The sequence below is a fragment of the Chinchilla lanigera genome, unplaced genomic scaffold (genome assembly GCF_000276665.1).
Source record: "Chinchilla lanigera isolate Chin_1 unplaced genomic scaffold, ChiLan1.0 scaffold00005, whole genome shotgun sequence".
Lineage (NCBI taxonomy): Eukaryota > Metazoa > Chordata > Mammalia > Rodentia > Chinchillidae > Chinchilla > Chinchilla lanigera.
In genome coordinates, this window is record NW_004955406.1 from 4,531,537 (window position 1) to 4,550,017 (window position 18,481).

General features: G+C 40.1%; 1 protein-coding gene and 1 long non-coding RNA gene across 4 annotated transcripts in view; one reads left to right on the plus strand and one right to left on the minus strand.

Annotated features, from left to right (window-relative positions):
• Rps6kc1 (ribosomal protein S6 kinase, 52kDa, polypeptide 1) overlaps positions 1–11,390 on the minus strand; it is a 159,996-nt gene extending 148,606 nt beyond the window's left edge. For all 3 annotated transcript variants that reach the window (XM_005374727.2, XM_005374726.2, XM_005374724.2), the window contains exon 1: positions 11,146–11,390. In XM_005374727.2, coding sequence (XP_005374784.1) covers positions 11,146–11,250 — 105 coding nt within the window. In that variant the 5' untranslated portion in view covers positions 11,251–11,390. The remainder of the gene's footprint in view (positions 1–11,145) is intronic.
• A 666-nt stretch (positions 11,391–12,056) lies between these two features.
• Positions 12,057–17,948, plus strand: LOC106149802. The gene is made up of 2 exons (XR_001236214.1): positions 12,057–12,344; positions 16,928–17,948. It is a non-coding gene; the product is annotated as an uncharacterized LOC106149802 (long non-coding RNA).
• The last annotated feature ends 533 nt before the right edge of the window (positions 17,949–18,481 follow it).

The window sequence follows — 18,481 nt, forward strand, 5'->3', positions numbered from 1 at the left end:
TCAAAATTGTGTAACTTTCAAAACTTTATTAGTAATTACCAAAATAAGTAACAATTCTATAACAAAAATGCTGTAAATTCACTAGCTTGCCTGTACTTGGCAATTTATCTTTGGGTAAACTTCAATAGTCATAAAGTTCACCCAATAGGTTCTACAAAATCTGGTTTAAAGCAGTACTCCTTCTAAACTTCATTTCCACTGCAAGCATTAATTCCCACTGGCTCAGTAAAGTACTGTACTTACTTGAAACAGCCCTGTGGTATCAAGAATTTCACCGCCAAGTCACCTTGAAAAGCATCACCCTAAAGCACTACTTTACTAACCATGTCTTCTGAAATACCAGTATTTGTTAAAACCCATGCTCTCAAATGTGGGGCTTGATAATAATGCTTGGTTTACCTTTACTTAAGAAAGAAACATTTCCACAGCATAATTCCTCAAAGACATGAATGTGCCTAGCAAATCTCTACAAGGAAGACACACTGTCCAGTTTTTCCCAAAGTCATCTAACCACTCAACATCATCATCATTATTTATTAAACGTATTATCTACCAAAATTTAGAACCCAGGTGGGAATGCTACAACAATTTTTTACAGCCCATCTGTCTTTGTTCATACCAATAAGGTCTGAATTTGACAGAACAAATGAAGGCTCAAAATGAGGGTAACTATCTCTTATTGTGTGGAGAAAAATTAAACAATATTTCACAACTATCCAAAGTGGTAGGATGACATGACCAAAGCCCATAAGCACACAGCCAGTCAGTAACTGCAGCAGGTCTGGATCTCACAGCTCTATGGTCAGATGTGCCAGACTGATCGTCCTAGAGATTAAAATGTTAGTACTCAGGTAACATTCTTAATGCTTCTGGCTATATCATATTGTCTTTCACATACAAATGTAAGTTAATCAAAAACGAGAAGGTGAAGAAGTACTTTGGCAGAGCAAGAAGAACAATTATAAAGAAAGGGGTCTGAATAGTGGCTCTGGCAGGTATTACCCATGAACTGTTTTGGGGGAAGTTTTGTTTGTTTTGTTTTTGCCATTTCAGTACCAAACCAAAGATGAGCTTGAGTCAATCCTCTTGCCTGTCCTTAAGGAAAAAAACAGACAGTGGCTTAGCCTAGCTCAGGCCAATAATAGTCAATAAATCACAATGTCATCAGGTCCTTTAAATCATTTCCAGAGTGCTAACTTACTTTGTCTATTTCTTAATAAATATTACCAACGTTCATTAAAAATCAAGTCAAAAACACTCTTTTGGGGGAACTGGGGATGTAGCTCAACAGTACAGCACTTGCCTAGCATGTATAAAACCCTAAATTCAATCACCAACACTAGAAAAAAAGAAAACTCTTTTATCTAATTACTACAACAATGACTTAAAATCACCCTCTTAGACACATGCAAGAACTGTCTTCTCTCTAAATAGCCACTAGAAAACAAGACTACCATTATTCAACTCTCATTACTATATTGATTACAAAGTAAGCCCCTTCAGAAACCAGTTATGGATTCACAAGTGATATACTGTATCAATTTTAAGGAACTACATTTATGAACTTCATTGGTGGAGGGCAGGAAGTAGGACTTATTGGTGGCTATGATTAAAAAGGCAGCACAATGTAAACAAGGGACCAAGACTAGGGATGCGTAAGATCACCCAGCAATTACAGACAAGCTGTTTCTGAGCTACCAAGTCCTCAAATTCTTCCATATAAATCTTGGTAATACCCCAGTTCTTTGCTATCTAGATCTTTTGGCCTCCAGGGAACTTGAACTTGGCCGTGTGCAGGGTCTGAAACACAAGCTCTTTGTTCTGTAGCTTGGTGCAGATGAACAATGATTGGCCACTGTGAAGCTTGGCCGCCCGGCAGGGGAGTCTCTGAAGGCACCCCATATATTTGTCTGGAGCCTAGACTGGAAAGAGCTCAAGGTCAGAGACACGAACACCCCTTGGAAAGAGCTGTCTGCTGTTCCCATGGTCCCTAAAAGCAACCCACACAAGCAACAGGCTGTGTCCACTGCTAATGATACTGCTGTCTGCAGCCAGCGTACTCCTGCCCCGCAGGAAGAAAGGAGCCCCGCTGGCTTAACCGCTTGCACAGTGAGCAATTTATGGTACTCAAGTCTTTTGATGGCTACTAGTTAGGGTTCTAACAAAGCAAAGCAAATGAAGTAACGAAGTAATGTATATTTAAGTATCAATATATTATTAATATTTAAATATTAATGTGTCAAGATACAAATAAGTATGAAAAAAGAGGCACATGCGCACTCTTCATTTTTCACATGCAAGACAGGAATAACAGGATGTACAAAAATGTAAGGCTACCCTGCACTAAACATTTCTTATCATGGTGACCAGGCACACTGAATAAGCACATTCATCAATATGATACGTGCAGTCCTGACATTCAGACCTTAGATTTCAGACAACACATAATTTCATATAAATACACTGACCTTTTAAACTGCATTTCTTACACACAAATGCACATAAAGAAATCACAACTCTGGCAGGAAGAATAGGTCCCTCAAAGCACCTGCTCACACAGGCAGTTGTCTTCCTAGTAAACTCAACCTCCCTCTCACCCCATCACCTGTTTCTCTCCCACACTCCCTGCAGAGCTGCAGGAGTCACTAGTCGGCAGGAATGTTTGGGTTGGTTATTACCTGCTGGCCAGGTAGTCTGGACCCAAAAGGCAGCACCTGCACAGACCATGCCTACACATTTTAAAGATCTCTTAGTTCTCCAAGGTGTAAGAACTCCTACGTAAGACAGAAAGGTTAATGGGATAAATTTTAGACATGCAACTTTCTGATGAGTTTTCATGAAAGCAATAGGTGGAAGTAAGTACTATGGATTGAACGTGTGTGTCCCCCAAAAACTACTGTGTCGAAGCTCTACTCCCCAGTGTCCCAGTATCTGCAATGAAAGCCTTTTGGAAGTAACTACAGATTAGAATCGTTGTAAGAAAAAGACAAATGATCTCTCTCAGCCATGAGAGGATAAAGCAAGAAGGTGGCCATCTGCAAATCAAGAAGTGGGCCCTCATCAGAAGCTCGATCCGCTCCACCGCATCTTGGACTTTCCATCCCCAGAACTGTGATCAACAAACAGTTGTTGTTTATGCCGCCCAGTTTATGGTGTCATACTCTCTCCACGCAAACTCATTAAGAGAATAAGGATTTGCAGCCCTCTACAGTATTAAAAATCTCAAGAATGAATAAAAAGGCAGCATGTTACCTTTAGATCATAAAATTTTTTTCACATCAAATTTTGCTAACTGCAGCATCATCCTAAACTATTTTCCAATCAAATTTCAAAAAAAGTAAAATCCTGAATGTTAAAGACAGTTGGCAGTTTAAAACAAAAAGGAAGGAAAAAGAAAATATACATATATATACACACAAGATAGTTAAGATAGTTACACTACTAATTTCTCTTAATTCATTGAAAAGAAAGGTTTGTGCTAACATTGCTTGGACAATTAAATGCTGATATCTTGTATTCTAAGTAACTGATTTAAAGATAACGATATGTAATGTATTAACATTGTTACTCTCCTATTATCCTGTTTTGAAACTTTATTTTTTCTCTTTAAAATAAAATGTTTAAAAATAAATAAAATAAAATGTTAGTATCTACATATACAAGATATCAATACACATAAAATCAAGAATTGTTTACATTTTAAAATCCATTTACAAATGTTTTAGTATGTGAGTTTTATACTAAGCAATTTTAAGAGTCAAAAACAAAAGAAGAGCAAAATAAAACTAGATTCTGGGGGGGATAAAACTTGAGAGTCATTTTTCAAACTTTTTAATCACAGATACACTTTATAACACACTAATCACCCTCCCTATCCTCACAGTTATTCCATTAAAACTGTCTCCAAATTAAGCCAAAATTAAATATTTCTTCAAGAAATCTTCAAAGACTTAACAATTAAAAATTAATTCCCACTGCTTTAACATTGGGCATTTGCAGTAATGAAAGAGTAAATTTTAAGAATTTTAAATTTACTATGTTCTTCTATTTCTTTTAAAGTGACAATTATTGAAATTCGTATGAATATATATTACCCTCAAAATTAAAAGCTAACAAAGCTAAAAATTTAAAGATGTGTCCTCCTGCATACAAAAACTCTACACAGAGACCATCAGAACAAATTATAAAAGACTGAATGCATTTACTCCTAAGATCAGGAACAAAGCAAGAATATCCATGTTCAACACTGCTGTTAAACATCGTGCTAGACATTCTAGCCAGCGCAATCAAGAAAAAAAGCAACAACAACAACAAAAAAAAAAAAAAGCGAGAAAAAGAATGGCATAGCAGCACATGCCTGGAATCCCAGCCCTTGGGAAGCTAAGGCAGGAAGATCGCTACAAGTTCCAGGTCAGCCTAGACTACAAAATAAGGTCAAGGGAAGCCTGAACTGCATAGTGAAACCCTGTCTCAAAAAGACAAAAAAAAAAAGAAAAGAAAAGAAAAAGAGAAAGGACAAACATATTCAAAGGAAGAAATACAGCTATGCCCTTTGGCAAACAACATAGACTGTCTGTTTAAAAAAAAGTAAGAACTCTACCAAAGTGTCTTAGGATTAATAAGACAGTTTGGAAACATCTCAGGATATTCAGCCAACCAAAACTTAGGTAAATTTCTACATGCTAGCAAAAGAAAAGGATAGAAAAAAGGAAAGAAAAGAGAAGAGAAGAAAAGAAAAAAAGGCACTATAGTAATTACAAAAAGACTGGGGCTGGGGATTTAGCTCAGCGGCAAAAGCGCCTGCCTGGCAAGCGCAAGGTCGTGAGTTCGGTTCCCCGTACCAGAGAAAACCAAAAAAATAATAATAATAATTACAAAAAGATGAAATACTAAGGAATAATTTTAATAAAATATGTATAGGATCTGTATGCTGAAAATTACAAAATGCTGATAGAAGAGAATCAAAGAACACCTAACAAGTATCAATAAACACTGCATTCATCAATTTGAAGATTTAACACATTGAAAATGTCACTTCTCCCTGAATTTAATATATAAACTTAACATATTCCTAAACAAAATCCTATCAGAATTTGTTTTAAACATTGATACTGATTCTAAAATTTATGTAGAAAAACAACCAGAATTACCAAGCCAATTTTGAAAAAGGATAAAGTTGGAGAAACCATAGTACCTAATTTTGAGATGCAGTATAAAAGTACTCATCAGGACAGTGTGGTGTGGAACAAAATAGAGAATCCAGAAACAGAACCATATATTTCTGGACAACTGATTTTTATAAAGGTATAAAACTAATTCAATGAATAAAGGCTAGGCTATTGCAAAACTGGTCTTTTGTTACAACTGGATATCCACATGCAAAAAATGAAACTTATAAACTTTGCTCCGTATACAAAAGTAAATTCACAAGAGACCATGAAATGCAAAACAGTAAGACTACTAGTACAAAACTTTAGAGAAAACATCTGCAACCTAGGGCTAAGCAAAAAGTTTTTAGGCATGACTCTAAATGTATGCTCCATAAAAGAAAAAATTGATTAAATAGTCTTTACCAAAATTAAAATTTTTTCTCTGCAAAAGACACAGTCACAAAAATGAAAAGGTAGGAAAAAAATATTTATAAAGGACAAATCAAATAAAAAAATTATACCCAGAACATAAAGAACTCTCAAAACCAAAGAGTAAAAAAAAAAACTCAAGAGTAAAAATAACCCAAACAGAAAGAAAGAAAGAAAGAAAGAAAAAAAGAAAGAAAGAAAAGAAAAGAAAGAAAGAAAGAAAGACAGGAAAGAAAGAAAAGAAAAGAAAAGAAAAGAAAAGAAAAGAAAAGAAAAGAAAAGAGAAAAAAAAACACAGCTCAAAAGACCAGGGAAAGAGTGTGGAAAATGGGATAGCACAGGGAAGATACTTGGGCGATTATGGTAGGATAGAGACAATCTGTCTGTACATGTGTTAAAACTCATGGAATTACACAACAAAAATCCAATTTTACTGTATGTTACATCTTTGTAGTGCTAGGAATTATTGTATATCAATTTTAAAAATAATACTTAACGCCTGTAATCCCAGCACTCAGGAGGCTGAGGCAGGAGGATTGCTGCAAGTTTGAGGCCAGCCTGGGCTACAAAGTGAGTTCAAGTCCTGCCTGAACTGCATAGCAAAACTTTGTCTCAAAAAATAATAATAATAATACTTAAAAGTAAAAGTACTGCCTCCTTCCAGCCTTCTCTCAAATCTCTAGTGTCTCCAGGACCTGTGGTAGGCATCAAGAATACACAGACAATGTCTCCCAACAGCAAATGAGTCAATCAAGTATACTATGATAAAGGCTTTGATGGTGGAGCATATAAAACACATGGCTATGCTTCAAAAGGCTTCCTAGTGAACACAAGGCATAGCTGACACTTGAAATGGGCAAGAATTACTATGACAAATAGGGAAGCACATTCCTACAAATAATTCTTTCTCCAGCACAAGCAGACCACTCAAGAATATGGTCAAAAATCAAAAGTAGGTACCATCTACACAACACAAACAGTGTTTCAAAGTGAAGTTTTGGTGATGGTAATTTTCAAGTCAAACTCAATATACTTCTACCATGCATTCCCTTGCTCCCCTCTGTACAACTCATCATAGTCACTATATTATCCATACAGCCGCCACTTAGGACAAACCACAGTAAGGCCCTTATGAAGACACAAAAGCATCCTCATGTACACTCACTGCCCTAATTAAATGTGCTTTATGATATAGGTATACAGCAGCACAGCACTAGGATTAAAAGTTTGATGACTGGGGCCAGCCAATCTGGGTTCAAATGCAGAGGACACCGTCTGCTTCTTATGTGATCTTACGCAAGTTACTTACCTCCTCCATGCCTCAATTTCCACATCAAGGATGTGAGAAAAATAATGGTAGTCACCCACTGGGCTACTAAGACAAATGTGTCAATTTATCTGACTCCTCGTAAGCACCATCCAAGTTTTTGCCATTACTCAATAAATGCTAGCTATGTAAAATAAAGATATATATATTCTCATAGTTTGAAAATAAATCCGTTACTCTAAATATATGCAAGACTTTACCCTAAAAACCTCAAAGCATTACTGAACTGAATATGAGCTAAACAAATGGGGAAATTCATGTGTTCACAGACCAACAGGCTTCATACTGTTAAGACATCAATTCTTCTGTAACTAATCTACATTTTTTTATGTAATCCCAATCAAAATCAGGGCAGCATTTTTTTTTTTTAGAACTTGACAAGCTGATTCTCAATTTCATGGAAAAGACTAGCCGAAATAAACTCTGAAAAGAAAGAGTACTTCGACTACCTGATTTCAAGATTTAGTACAAAGCTACAGTAAACAAGGCTAAATGGTAGCAAGAAAAAGGAAACCAAATGTCTATATGAAGACCTGAATATGAGGGGCCGGGAATATAGCTCAGCATCTGCCTGGTAAGCTTAAGGTCCTGAGTTCAATTCCCAGTACCTAAAAAAAAAAAGACCTGAATACAAATGCTCATAATAACTGTGTTCTTAATAGCCAAAAAAGTGGAAACAACCCAAGAATAACATGTAAGATAACCACACGATGCAGTACTAGTCAGCAACAATAAAATGAAAACATGTAAGACAGATGACTCTCAAATAATTCTGCTAAATGGATGAAGCCAAACCAAGAGAGTAAATACTGTGCAATTCTCTTCCTACAAAATTCTAGAAAATCCAACCTACTCTACCGTGATAGAAAACAAGCCAGTGGTTACCTAGAAATAGGGTGGGAGAGGAGACTGATTACAAAGGAGCAGGAGGAAACTTGGGCAGTGGTAACTGTGGAAGTGGTCACACAACCAACCCTACATACTTGTTAAAACTCATCACATTGTACACTTAAAATCAGTGAATTTCCTTGTATAAATTATGTCTCAATATAAATACTTCATAAGGCAGCAAGTACTGTCTTTTAAGAATAAAAGCATACCTTTTGCTTTCCATGCTCATGAAAAGAGCACAGGCAAGCATTAACCATTCACTTAACATTCTGGAGAAAGGTATATTACAATCCGTGAATTCCACAAACTTAGCATGATGAAACAACCAAAAACATGGTTCTTTTATATCATTCTCTCCTTCAAGTAAAACATCAAGGAAATTTTACATAAGAATTTCCCAATTCTGCATAAGCCTACTTATTGTAGACAAAAATTAAGAAGCAACAGAGAACCTACTGGCATGCTTGTAACTAGCCACAAAATTATCTAAGCCTACCAGATTCCAGGAAACTACAAAAAGAAGTACAAAAGTGATTTAACATGATGAAAGAGCTTTTGTGCTATCTAACATTTCACATTGGTACTTCCAATGATTCTAATTCTACTCCTATAGAAATAACCCTGCAAAGGTGAAGAGCAAGAGCATAGAAATTGTTCCTTAAAGCTAGAAGTAAATCAGTAATAGGGAACATACAGAAAACGCTCCTAATTTTTATCTCACGAAGTTCTCAGGGGAGCACTACTTACCTGATTAATTCTCCTGAGCAAAGATGTTTTTCTCCTTAAGTCTTAAAAAATAATAAATATTTTACTTGTTTTATAATAATAATAAATATTTTACTTGTTTTATAATAATAACCACAGTTATTTGTTAAATACATCTGTTTGTTGACCCTCAAGCTTTAAACTTAAAAAACAAATCTGTAACATAAGCAATAAATGAAGACATAAACATTTATAGGAAGAAAGAAAGGCCATGTGAGCAATTTTCACGTTCAAACAACCACACAATATGTAGTTCCATATTGTAGACATTTGGTTATTTCTAGGGCAATGTGCTACTTCATCTTCCAATTTCTCTTGTCATAAAAATTTGTTCAATAGATAGCTCACAGCTTAAGATAGTTAACATCTGAATTTGGCTTGCCTTTCCTTTCGTAAAGCAAGAATACAAATAATCATCATTCTCGGTGCTCCAGAGTATGATACCTTCTAACTTCAATGCTTCTACCTTCAATGTGTCTCTCCTTTTCTGGATTCCTCCTGTCTTATCTTTCACCGCCTGTCTTATCTGGAACGTATTTGCCTGACTCCTTGAGCCAGAAGCAATCTGTCTTCTGAATTCCCAAGGCTCTCTCCTCTAGAGTCTCATGACACTTAACCCTTTCCTGGACTGTTACACGTCTTTCAGTGCTGGAAATTCTGTTTGCCCTAAGTATCCTGGAAAGAAGTTCCACACTTTACTCAGTCTTGTATCCTTTAGAGTGCTTAGTGCCTGGAGCTAAACACTCATTGGGTACCCTGTCTAGAATGGAAAGGCTAACACTCAGCAATGCTTTTGGCATGGTGCAACATGCCCTTGCCTCAGTGGATAGGAAAAAATACCATCAGCGATAGAGATCTACTCTAAGTCTACCAAGCGACACCAACATGTAACCAGACTAACGCGATTTCACTAAGTGTTACAATAAGAGATAAACAAGGTGGTGGTAAGAGGAACATCATGCCTGTTGAACCTTCTTCTGAACCCATAAACTACATGCTACGACACTGACATCTATATTTATGAAGGTCTTACTGACCAAAAAAAGCTTCAAGAGGGTGTAATAAGGACCCCATAATGTCATAAAATTTCATACACAACCTGAAACTAACACTCTACCTCTATGGCCACCTTACTTGCAAACAAGAAGCAGCAAATTTCTCTCTATTCTCAGTGAAGTGATCTGCAATAACCAGACCTGGTCTTCTTATCTTTAAAGAAACATGCCCATAGCATCATCTTGTCTGTGAGACTGTGTATCATTTCCAAATACCAGGTGCCACTCCCATGGCCCAAACTTTCCTTATTCAAATCTGCTTAACCTTTAAGGTTCTTCTCAAGGCCTACTTCTTGACTCTCTAGGCAGGAATAGCTACATCTTTCCAAAGGTATATCGGAGTGTTACTATTGAATCTGTATCTCTCTTCTTCAAAAATAAATAAATAATGAGAAAATCAATCTGTAACATATTCTGTATCTTGGAGCTACAAGAAGCTGGTTCTAAACCTCACACCCGCTATTGCGGTGCAATGCAAAGCCTGGCACGTTACTAAATTTCCTTGAAACTCAATTTCCTGATCACTAAAATGAGAATTAAATTGGGTGATGTGTACAAATTGTTCAGTATTATTCATTACATACGTACTTACTTGATGTTACTATTTTTACTTTTCTAGAAGGGAGATGCAGACTAAAATTCAAGATGAGCAAAGATAAACCAAAAAGTAGTACTCAAATTTGGGTCCGTTAGGGTAAAGCAGCCTCACAACTTTTAAACGTGCCCTCACATAATGTACCCTCAGTACATCTTCTTATCAGTGTCCTACTGCAAACCACGAAAAGCTCTAGGCAAAGAAAGACACACAGCCCAGATATACAGGTCCAAGGTTGTGGGCCTAACACTGCTATCTTTCCCAAGAACGTATGAGCCTCTGAGCAAACCTGACGCTGAATAAAAGGTTAAGAGAAGACATGCCGGGGCTGGGGATTTAGCTCAGCGACAAAGCGCCTGCCTGGCAAGTGCAAGGTCGTGAGTTCGGTTCCTGGTACCGGAGAAAAACCAAAAAAACCAAAAAAAAAAAAAAAATTTATGAAGAGAAGACATGCCTTCTATTACATAAGCCAGACAATAAATAATTTTTTTTTTTTGTCTTTTTGAGACAGGGTCTCGCTGTGCAGTTCAGGCTGACCTTGAGCTCACTTTGTAGCCCAGGATGGTCTCGAACTCGCAACGATCCTCCTGCCTCAGCCTCCCGAGTGCTGGGATTACAGGCGTGCGCCACCACGCCCGGCTAAGTTAATTTTTTAAAGTGTGTCTTATTTCTTCAATGCAAGCAAAATCACTTCTGCAAATTCCGTTGTCAGAGAAAGTCCAAATGGGTCAGAGGCTGAGTCACCAATTGAAAACCAGAATAGGGCTGCACCGCGACCTGGGCATCCCACACGCGGCCGCGGCCACCGCCTTCCCGGTCCCCACGCGTGTCGCGCGCGGGGCGCGCCCAGCCCAGCTGAGCTCCGAGTCGGGCGCCTCACCCCGGGGTCCCAACCGCGGCTTCTCCCCCAGCCCGACAACCCCACTCACTCACCCGGGCGGTCACCTTATACACTGTGTAGCCCCTCGGGTGTCGCTGGGGCTCGGTGACAGTGTAGAAACGAGCCAGGTCGGCGCTCCGCTCCCGGGGAGCTGTCATCCTCCCTCCGCCTCTGCCGCCGCCGCAAGCCTGGAAGCATCGGGGCGACCCAGAGGCGCGGCGGTCCGGGCGCCCACACAGCCGCCCAGCGACAGGGGGGCGGCGGCTGCACGGCGGCGCCGCGGCGGCTCCGCTCTGCTTCCGTGTCGCGGGGAGAGGTTCCGGGTCACGCCGCGTCCCGCGCCGGCTTCCGGTGCCACTCGGGTCGGGGCTGCAGTGAGCGCGAAGGTCAGGGAGCCTCATCAGTACCCGCGTCGTCGCGGGGACCTGAGACGACCCCACCCCGTCTCCCTGTGCGCGCGCTCCGTCACGTGGATCCCGTGAGCGCTGTTGCGGCCTCGCCGCGCCGGGGAGCGTGTGGATCCGCCCGGAGCCCAGCCCTGCGTTCCCAGGCCGGTGGAGGCGAAGGGATGGAGGGGCGCCCGGCCCGGCAACTGCTTTCCCTCTCTGTCTGGATCTGTCGTTTCCGGTACCCTGCGCAACGCCTCAACCCGGGTGGACTCGACCCTTCCTTCTTCGTAAGACGAATCCCGTCGCTTACACCCCTGTCTTTCCGTACACCTGCGCAGCAAGCTCCCAGCGCTAAATCAGTTTTTGTTGTTGTTTTGTTTTTGTTTTGTTTTGCATTGTTTTGTTTTGTCTTTTTGAGACAGGGCCTCACCCAAGTGAAACTTGAGCTCACTTTGTAGCCCAGGCTGGACTCAGCTCACAATGATCTCCTGTCTCAGCCTCCTGAGTGCTGGGATTACATGCGTGCGCCACCACACCCGGCTAAATCAGTCTTTAAAACATCCCCTCAGGGCTGGGGATTTAGCACAGCGCAAGGTCGTGAGTTCGATTCCCGGTACCAGAAAAAAAAAAAAAATCCCCTCAGAGTCTAAAACCTGGAACCTGCATCTGTGGGGAGGCGGGGGAAGGAGGGCAAGGTTCGCACTCCAAATCCAAAGCAAAGGATTTCCAGTTTTAGCTGGTTCCTGTCCACTGCCCGACAATTCCTTTCTGACATGCTCTGGCTACTTGGGACAGTAAAACAGTGATTACTGATACTGCTTCAACCTGACCACGCGTGAAGGCAGGTATCATTAATCAGACACGTAAGTTTTCTTATTTAACTATTAAATTGGGGCTTGTGTTGTTTCATAAAATAAATTAAAATATAAAAAAGGAAATTTCACTACTTAAATGCATTAACTAGATGCCCAAGGCCACAGTGCAGTTCACGCAAGCCAAAATGATGGGTTCGTGTTCTATAACATTTATCCTTCAGTAAAAAGCTATTAAAATCAAAGTAAGGGAAAATGGAGCTCCACAGTTCCACTACTCACTATAAGCAATTTTTAAAAATGGCAAAAACTCAGAATCAGCTTTTTTGGATCTCTAACCAAAGGTTTTCTTTTTTGGAAACTAACCAAAGGTTGGTAGCAACTCAGAAGCACTTACTCAAGAAAATATGCTGGATGTTTAAGAACAGCAAGCTTTGTGGCATTCTAAGTTACCATAGTCTCATTCCGTACTCCTCAGCTGAAGTATATGCTTGAAAATACCCTACATTCCTGGTACCCAGAACCAGAGGTTGAGTAAGAGACCTCACAGAGAATTGTTTTTACCCTTCTGGTGGCACCAAAAGCTCAGAAGATTTTGTCTAACCTAGCCCCAGTGTTAAAGCTAGTAACCAGGAGGCATTTTTCAAAAATACTGTATGTACAGTTAAATATTTTACTTACTGCTGCCTGGGGGAGTACATAATTGAGCAAATGGTAGGCTGCGCAAGAAGCCTAATAGGGTTGCCAGGCGTGGTGGTGCATGCCTGTAATCCCAGCACTCAGGAGGCTGAGGCAGGATCATTGTAAGTTCAGTACCAGCCTGGGCTACAAAGTGAGCTCAAGGCCAGCCTGAACTGCATAGCGAGACCCTGTCTCAAAAAAGAAAAAAACATAAAGAAGCCTAATAGGAAAGGCTGGAGAATGAGAAGCAAAGCTGGGATTTCTGGCAATCTAGAAGATCATGTATGTGAACAGGGCCGTGCACATTCTCCAACAAGCCCTGAGGAGGTCTTTCATGGTCTTATCTGGCTTACCATGAAGCTCTGCATAAGCAAAAAGAGAAAGCAAGGCAAAGTTGTAAACAGTCTTACTGAGTGTATGAGGCAATCCCCAGCATACAAACAAAACCCTTCTGCAAAGACCAGGAGAGTTTTTGTTGTTGCTGTTCCAAGCATCTAAGAAAAGCTCTCACTTTGTTATCTACCCAAAACAGGTTACAAAATTTATTCAGAAACTGCCAATCATACACCAGACATAGTGATGGACACCTGTAATACCAGCATTTGGAATGCTGAGGCAGGAGGATCCCTGCAAGTTCTCGGCTAGCCTAGGCTACGTGGGAGTTCAAGGCCAGCCTGGGCTACATAGCAAGACTCTGTCTTTAAAAAAAAAAAAAAAAAAAGTAAAAAAAGAAATTTAAACATTTCAAGTTCAGAAACTTCAAACATAAAAGGACTTTTTTCTCAGCAGTAAGGATTGCATCCCGAGGTACACTGAGCTACATTTTAGCCCCTTTTATTTGTTTATGTACCATAGTTTGGGACAGGATCTCACTAACCTACCCAAGCTGGCCTTAAACTTGCAGTCCTCCTGCCTCAGCATCCCCAGTACCTGAGATTATAGATATATGCCACCACACTTGGCTAAAATAACTGGAGGGAGGGGGATTAGGAATAACAACTTGAGAAACATGAACACTGTTATGGTTTATTCTAGATGTCCCCCAAAGCCTAGTGCAATGATGAGGCACAGGCTTTTAAGAGGTGGTTGAATGTAGAGTCTGTGATTGATTCATGGTCCCGTGCTGGAATTAAAGGTGTGCATGCTACAGACAGAAGGGCAGGTAGTCTGAATATGGGGAGCAGCTAAAGCTGGAGATCAGTCACACATAGGAAGCTAAAGCAAGGCCAGTCCCAAGAACACAGAGCTGCTGAGGTGAGCTACATGAACAAGCTATTCCAGCTCTGAGAACTCAGAAAAGCCTGAGGCAATCCAAGCAAACAGGTTCCTAGGCAGAGTAGTGTCTCCTGACCTCCACCTGCTAAGTGTATAAATAAACACACTGCAGTAATTGAGCAGTTCTTTTCTCCCATATGGAGAGAGAGCTTCACCTGACCTTAGCTTTCTGACTCGTGTCTACATTTCTTCATCCTCCACTGTCCCCGGGAAGTTTGAGACCTGAACCGGACACAGAATCTAGATACAGTATAAGGAACTGAAAGAGGTTTGTCCCACACTCTCTTGTTGCTTTTTCTGTCTCCTGCTGCCATGAACTGTTGCCCCTCTGCCATGTGCCACTCTGCCTTGGAGCCAGCTGATATGGACTGAAACTTATACAAACTGTGAGCTATATGAACCTTTCCTGCTTCAACTTTGAGTGTTGGGTATTTTGTCTCAGCAACAGGAAAAGTAACTAAGACACACAGATATCTCAGAATCCCTTTTCTGAGGAAGCCAGGAAAAGTAGGAGTTCATGCATAGATGGGCTGTTGTATGTTGAGAAGGAACAAGGGCTATGTGAGCTTAGAAAACAAGAAAACACCATACACAAGCAAAATGGACATGTCCATAAAACAAGAGTCCATTTACCTCTTGATATACATCATGAGCCTCTGGACACAAGGTAAGTGTCTACTTAAGTCACTGCAGATGTCTGTGATTAAAGGATAAAGATGACCAAAGTTCACATTCCAGGCAGCAGCTGGAACTGCATAAATTCTAATTCCACCATGGCCATGACTCAGTTTTGAGAAAGTGTTTCAATGTCGCTTTCATTGTAATTTTCCCTTTATTTGCACAGAACTCTAACGACTACACCAGTCAATACAGTGAGCCCCGAGGAAGAGAGAGAATCTAATTTTCAGAATTGTCACATCATAAAACTCACAATGTCCATTTTCCAGCAAAAATCTGTAACACAGGAAGGGCAGGGGGAAGTAAATATCCATACATAACAATGAAAAGAAATCAAAAACTATGTTCATGAAAAGCCTAGGTGGTGGTTATACTCAACAAAGACTTTGAATCAGCTATTTCAAATATGTTAAAATAGCTTGGCTTAGTTACTTTTCTCATTGCTAGGACAAAATATCCAACACCCACAAGATAAAGGAAAAAAGGTTCATTTCAGCTTACATTTTGTAGACATTTCAGTCCAGAGTCTGCTGGCTCCAAGGCAGGGTGGCATGGCAGAGGGACATGTCAAAGGAAAATAGTCCATGGCAGAGCAGGCAGGAGGCAGTGAAGCACCAAGCAAGCCTGTCTTCTCTCTCTCCCGTTGTATTCCATCCAGGCTATAACTCTGTTGGTACATGCCACCCACATCCAGGTTGGGGCTTCCATTATCCACATCCCATTTAGTTATCACACGCCCTAGATCTACTCACCTTGAAAAAGCTCCACCTCTGAGCCCATGAGGTTTTGAGGGGACATCTAAATAGAAGCCATAATATAGCTAAAGGAAACCATGTCTAAATTAATCAAAACTAAAACTAACTCAAGAAACAAAATCTGAATGGACCTACAGTGTGTTAGACCAAAACTCCTGACACTCTGAAATAAAAAGATTTATTATACTGTTGCAGATACTAGCCAGAAAAAGGATCAGGTCCTGGGACAAAGTCTCACAATTATCAGGGCTGAGTATTTTTCAATTTTTATTAACATTTAGGGTAAAGAAAGCATTGGCTACTGTATTACACAAAGTGAGGAAAGCTTTGGTCCTACAGGGGAAAGAACTGTCACCATGACAACCTGAGATATTTTTATTGAGAGTAGGCTATCTTCAGGCATTTTCCAAAATTTCAGGGTAGAAATTGAAGGACGTGTGTGGGAGTTAAGAGATGCTTCAAATTTTATTTTCACCCTTATTTTTTAGCTTATCCTTGCAATGTACATATCACCAAATCCTGTATTATAAAAGCAAAAGATAAAAGTAGTTTTAGACCCTATAATTACATGTGAATGTTGTGAACGTATATATGTGATTGTATAACTTCACTAGTTTGGGAGATTTTCACAAAGAATGTTCGGTTTCCTAAAGAACAAAAAAATTTCTATCAAGAGTTCAGAATAGATTATTGTACAAAGGTATATTCTTCCTTGGCTAAAAAACCTGGAAATGTCAGGTGAATACAGTGGCGGCTCAGTTCACAAACACTTTTGTTTACAAACAATATGGTTGAGAAACAGAACTGCTTGGCAAAATTTTGTTGCAGTTTGCAAACTCTGCATTGGGTGACAAACACAACCACGGCCATCCTCCTATGCAGGCACGGCCAGGGCCATCCTCCTATGCAAGCACAAACACAGCCATCTTTTCTCAAAATCATAGAACAAGTTAAGTTCATAAACCAAAGTACCACTGTACTTCCTTTCTGCACTGAAGTTACACTACATTAGCTTTAATCTGATTTTATATAATTTTTATCTTCTAGAATTATTGCTGTGTACTCTTTCCCAAAAAAGTTTACACAGCTTTGTTGTATGTGTATTATCTATTCAATATATGCTAATTTAACTGACTTTATATACTCAAAATTTCTTATATTAAATTGATGAGAATTTTAGCCTCTTTATAGCTATCGTTTTATTGTCATAGTATTTCATTAAATATTATTATCCCCATTTTACAGATAACTGTGACCAAAGAGTTGATGTATTCGCCCACTGCATAGCTGAGAAATACAGAGTCTATGTTAATACCCAGATAAATAGATAGACATATTTTCCTTGCTCCTCATTTCTGGTGTACACTGTGATTTATATGGATTTGGTCTTTGTACCTATTTCCTGGCACACAACTACCAAAACTCTTAAAATGTCTTAAGTGATACTAATGAGATGATTTGTAGCTGGGGGCCCCTGGAGAGCATCAGGATAGGGTCCCAGTTGCTAGGGGAACCAACTAGGTGTATGATTAGACAATGAGAACTTTGGTCCCATTCCCAAACCTCCGTGAGAGAAAAATTTTGAAGGCTGAGCAGAAGGCAACCTTCAATGGATTATATCGGTGGCCAATGACATAATCAATCATACCTATGTAACAAAACCTTTATTTAAAAAACCAAAAGGACAGAGCTGAGAGCTTCCAGGTTACGGGTCTTGGGGAGGGTCCTGGAGGAGGGCAGGCAAGAGACAATATAGAAACCCCAGACCCTTCCTACGTACTTCACTCTGTGCATCTCTTCCGTCTGGCTGAGCTTCTGTGTCCTTTGTAATACTAAAATTGCCCAAGGCCTGGACACACGTGGAAATGTATTCTGTAGATGACAAAGTTCTTAAATTGTCCCTTAGGATATTGTGCCTTGAGAATCTACGTAAGGGTAGTTGCAAACCAGCTTTTCAGGAATGGACATGCGCAGAAGTCAGCTTTACCTTTTAATCAGACCATTACCTTTTAATATCACAAGCTCAAAATCATGGTAATGTCCCCCCAAAGAGACATGCAACCTATGAAGAGCCATAATGACCATCTTTCCCAGCACAGAAGACCCATAAAACTTGCCTTTATTGCCATCCAGTCCACAAGCAGCCTCTTCCCTCTCTCTTCCTATGTATAAATTCCCTCAATACCAACTGCTTGGAAAGGCAGATTTGGACTTTATTTCCGCTCTTGTCCTCTTTATTGAATAAACTTCTTTTTTGGGCAAAAAATGGTGCCATCGTATTGGCTTTTCTGCGTATCGGGCACTGAGCACTTACTTCCTCCAATACAGCAATCAAGGAATGCTGGTAACAAACAGACAAGGAGCTTTAATCAGTACGGCCACTCAGGTCATACATTCAGGTTTGTGTGTTTGCTGCTGGGCAAAACAAAGGAGGCCATTTATTTTGGTAAAAAGGATTTATTCAGAGCTAGCTCCAAGGGGATGTGTGAGCCCATTCACTTCAAATCACCATTGTTTTGTGTCTGGATGTCCCCCAGAAGGCTCATGCAGTCATGAGCATGGGCTTCCAGAGGTTTTGATGGACTCATGGTCCAGTGCTGGGATTATGGGTGTGAGTGGCTACGCCTGCCCTGGGATGGGGAGCCTGCATACAGTATAAGGGAAGGAAAGAGACTTGCTGTCTCTGCTCCTGCCTTTTGCTCTTGTTGCTTTTGCTGTCTTCCACCATCATGAGCTGTTGCCCCTCTGCCATGTGCCACCTGCTTGGAGCCAGCTGATTATGGACTGAAACCTCCACTG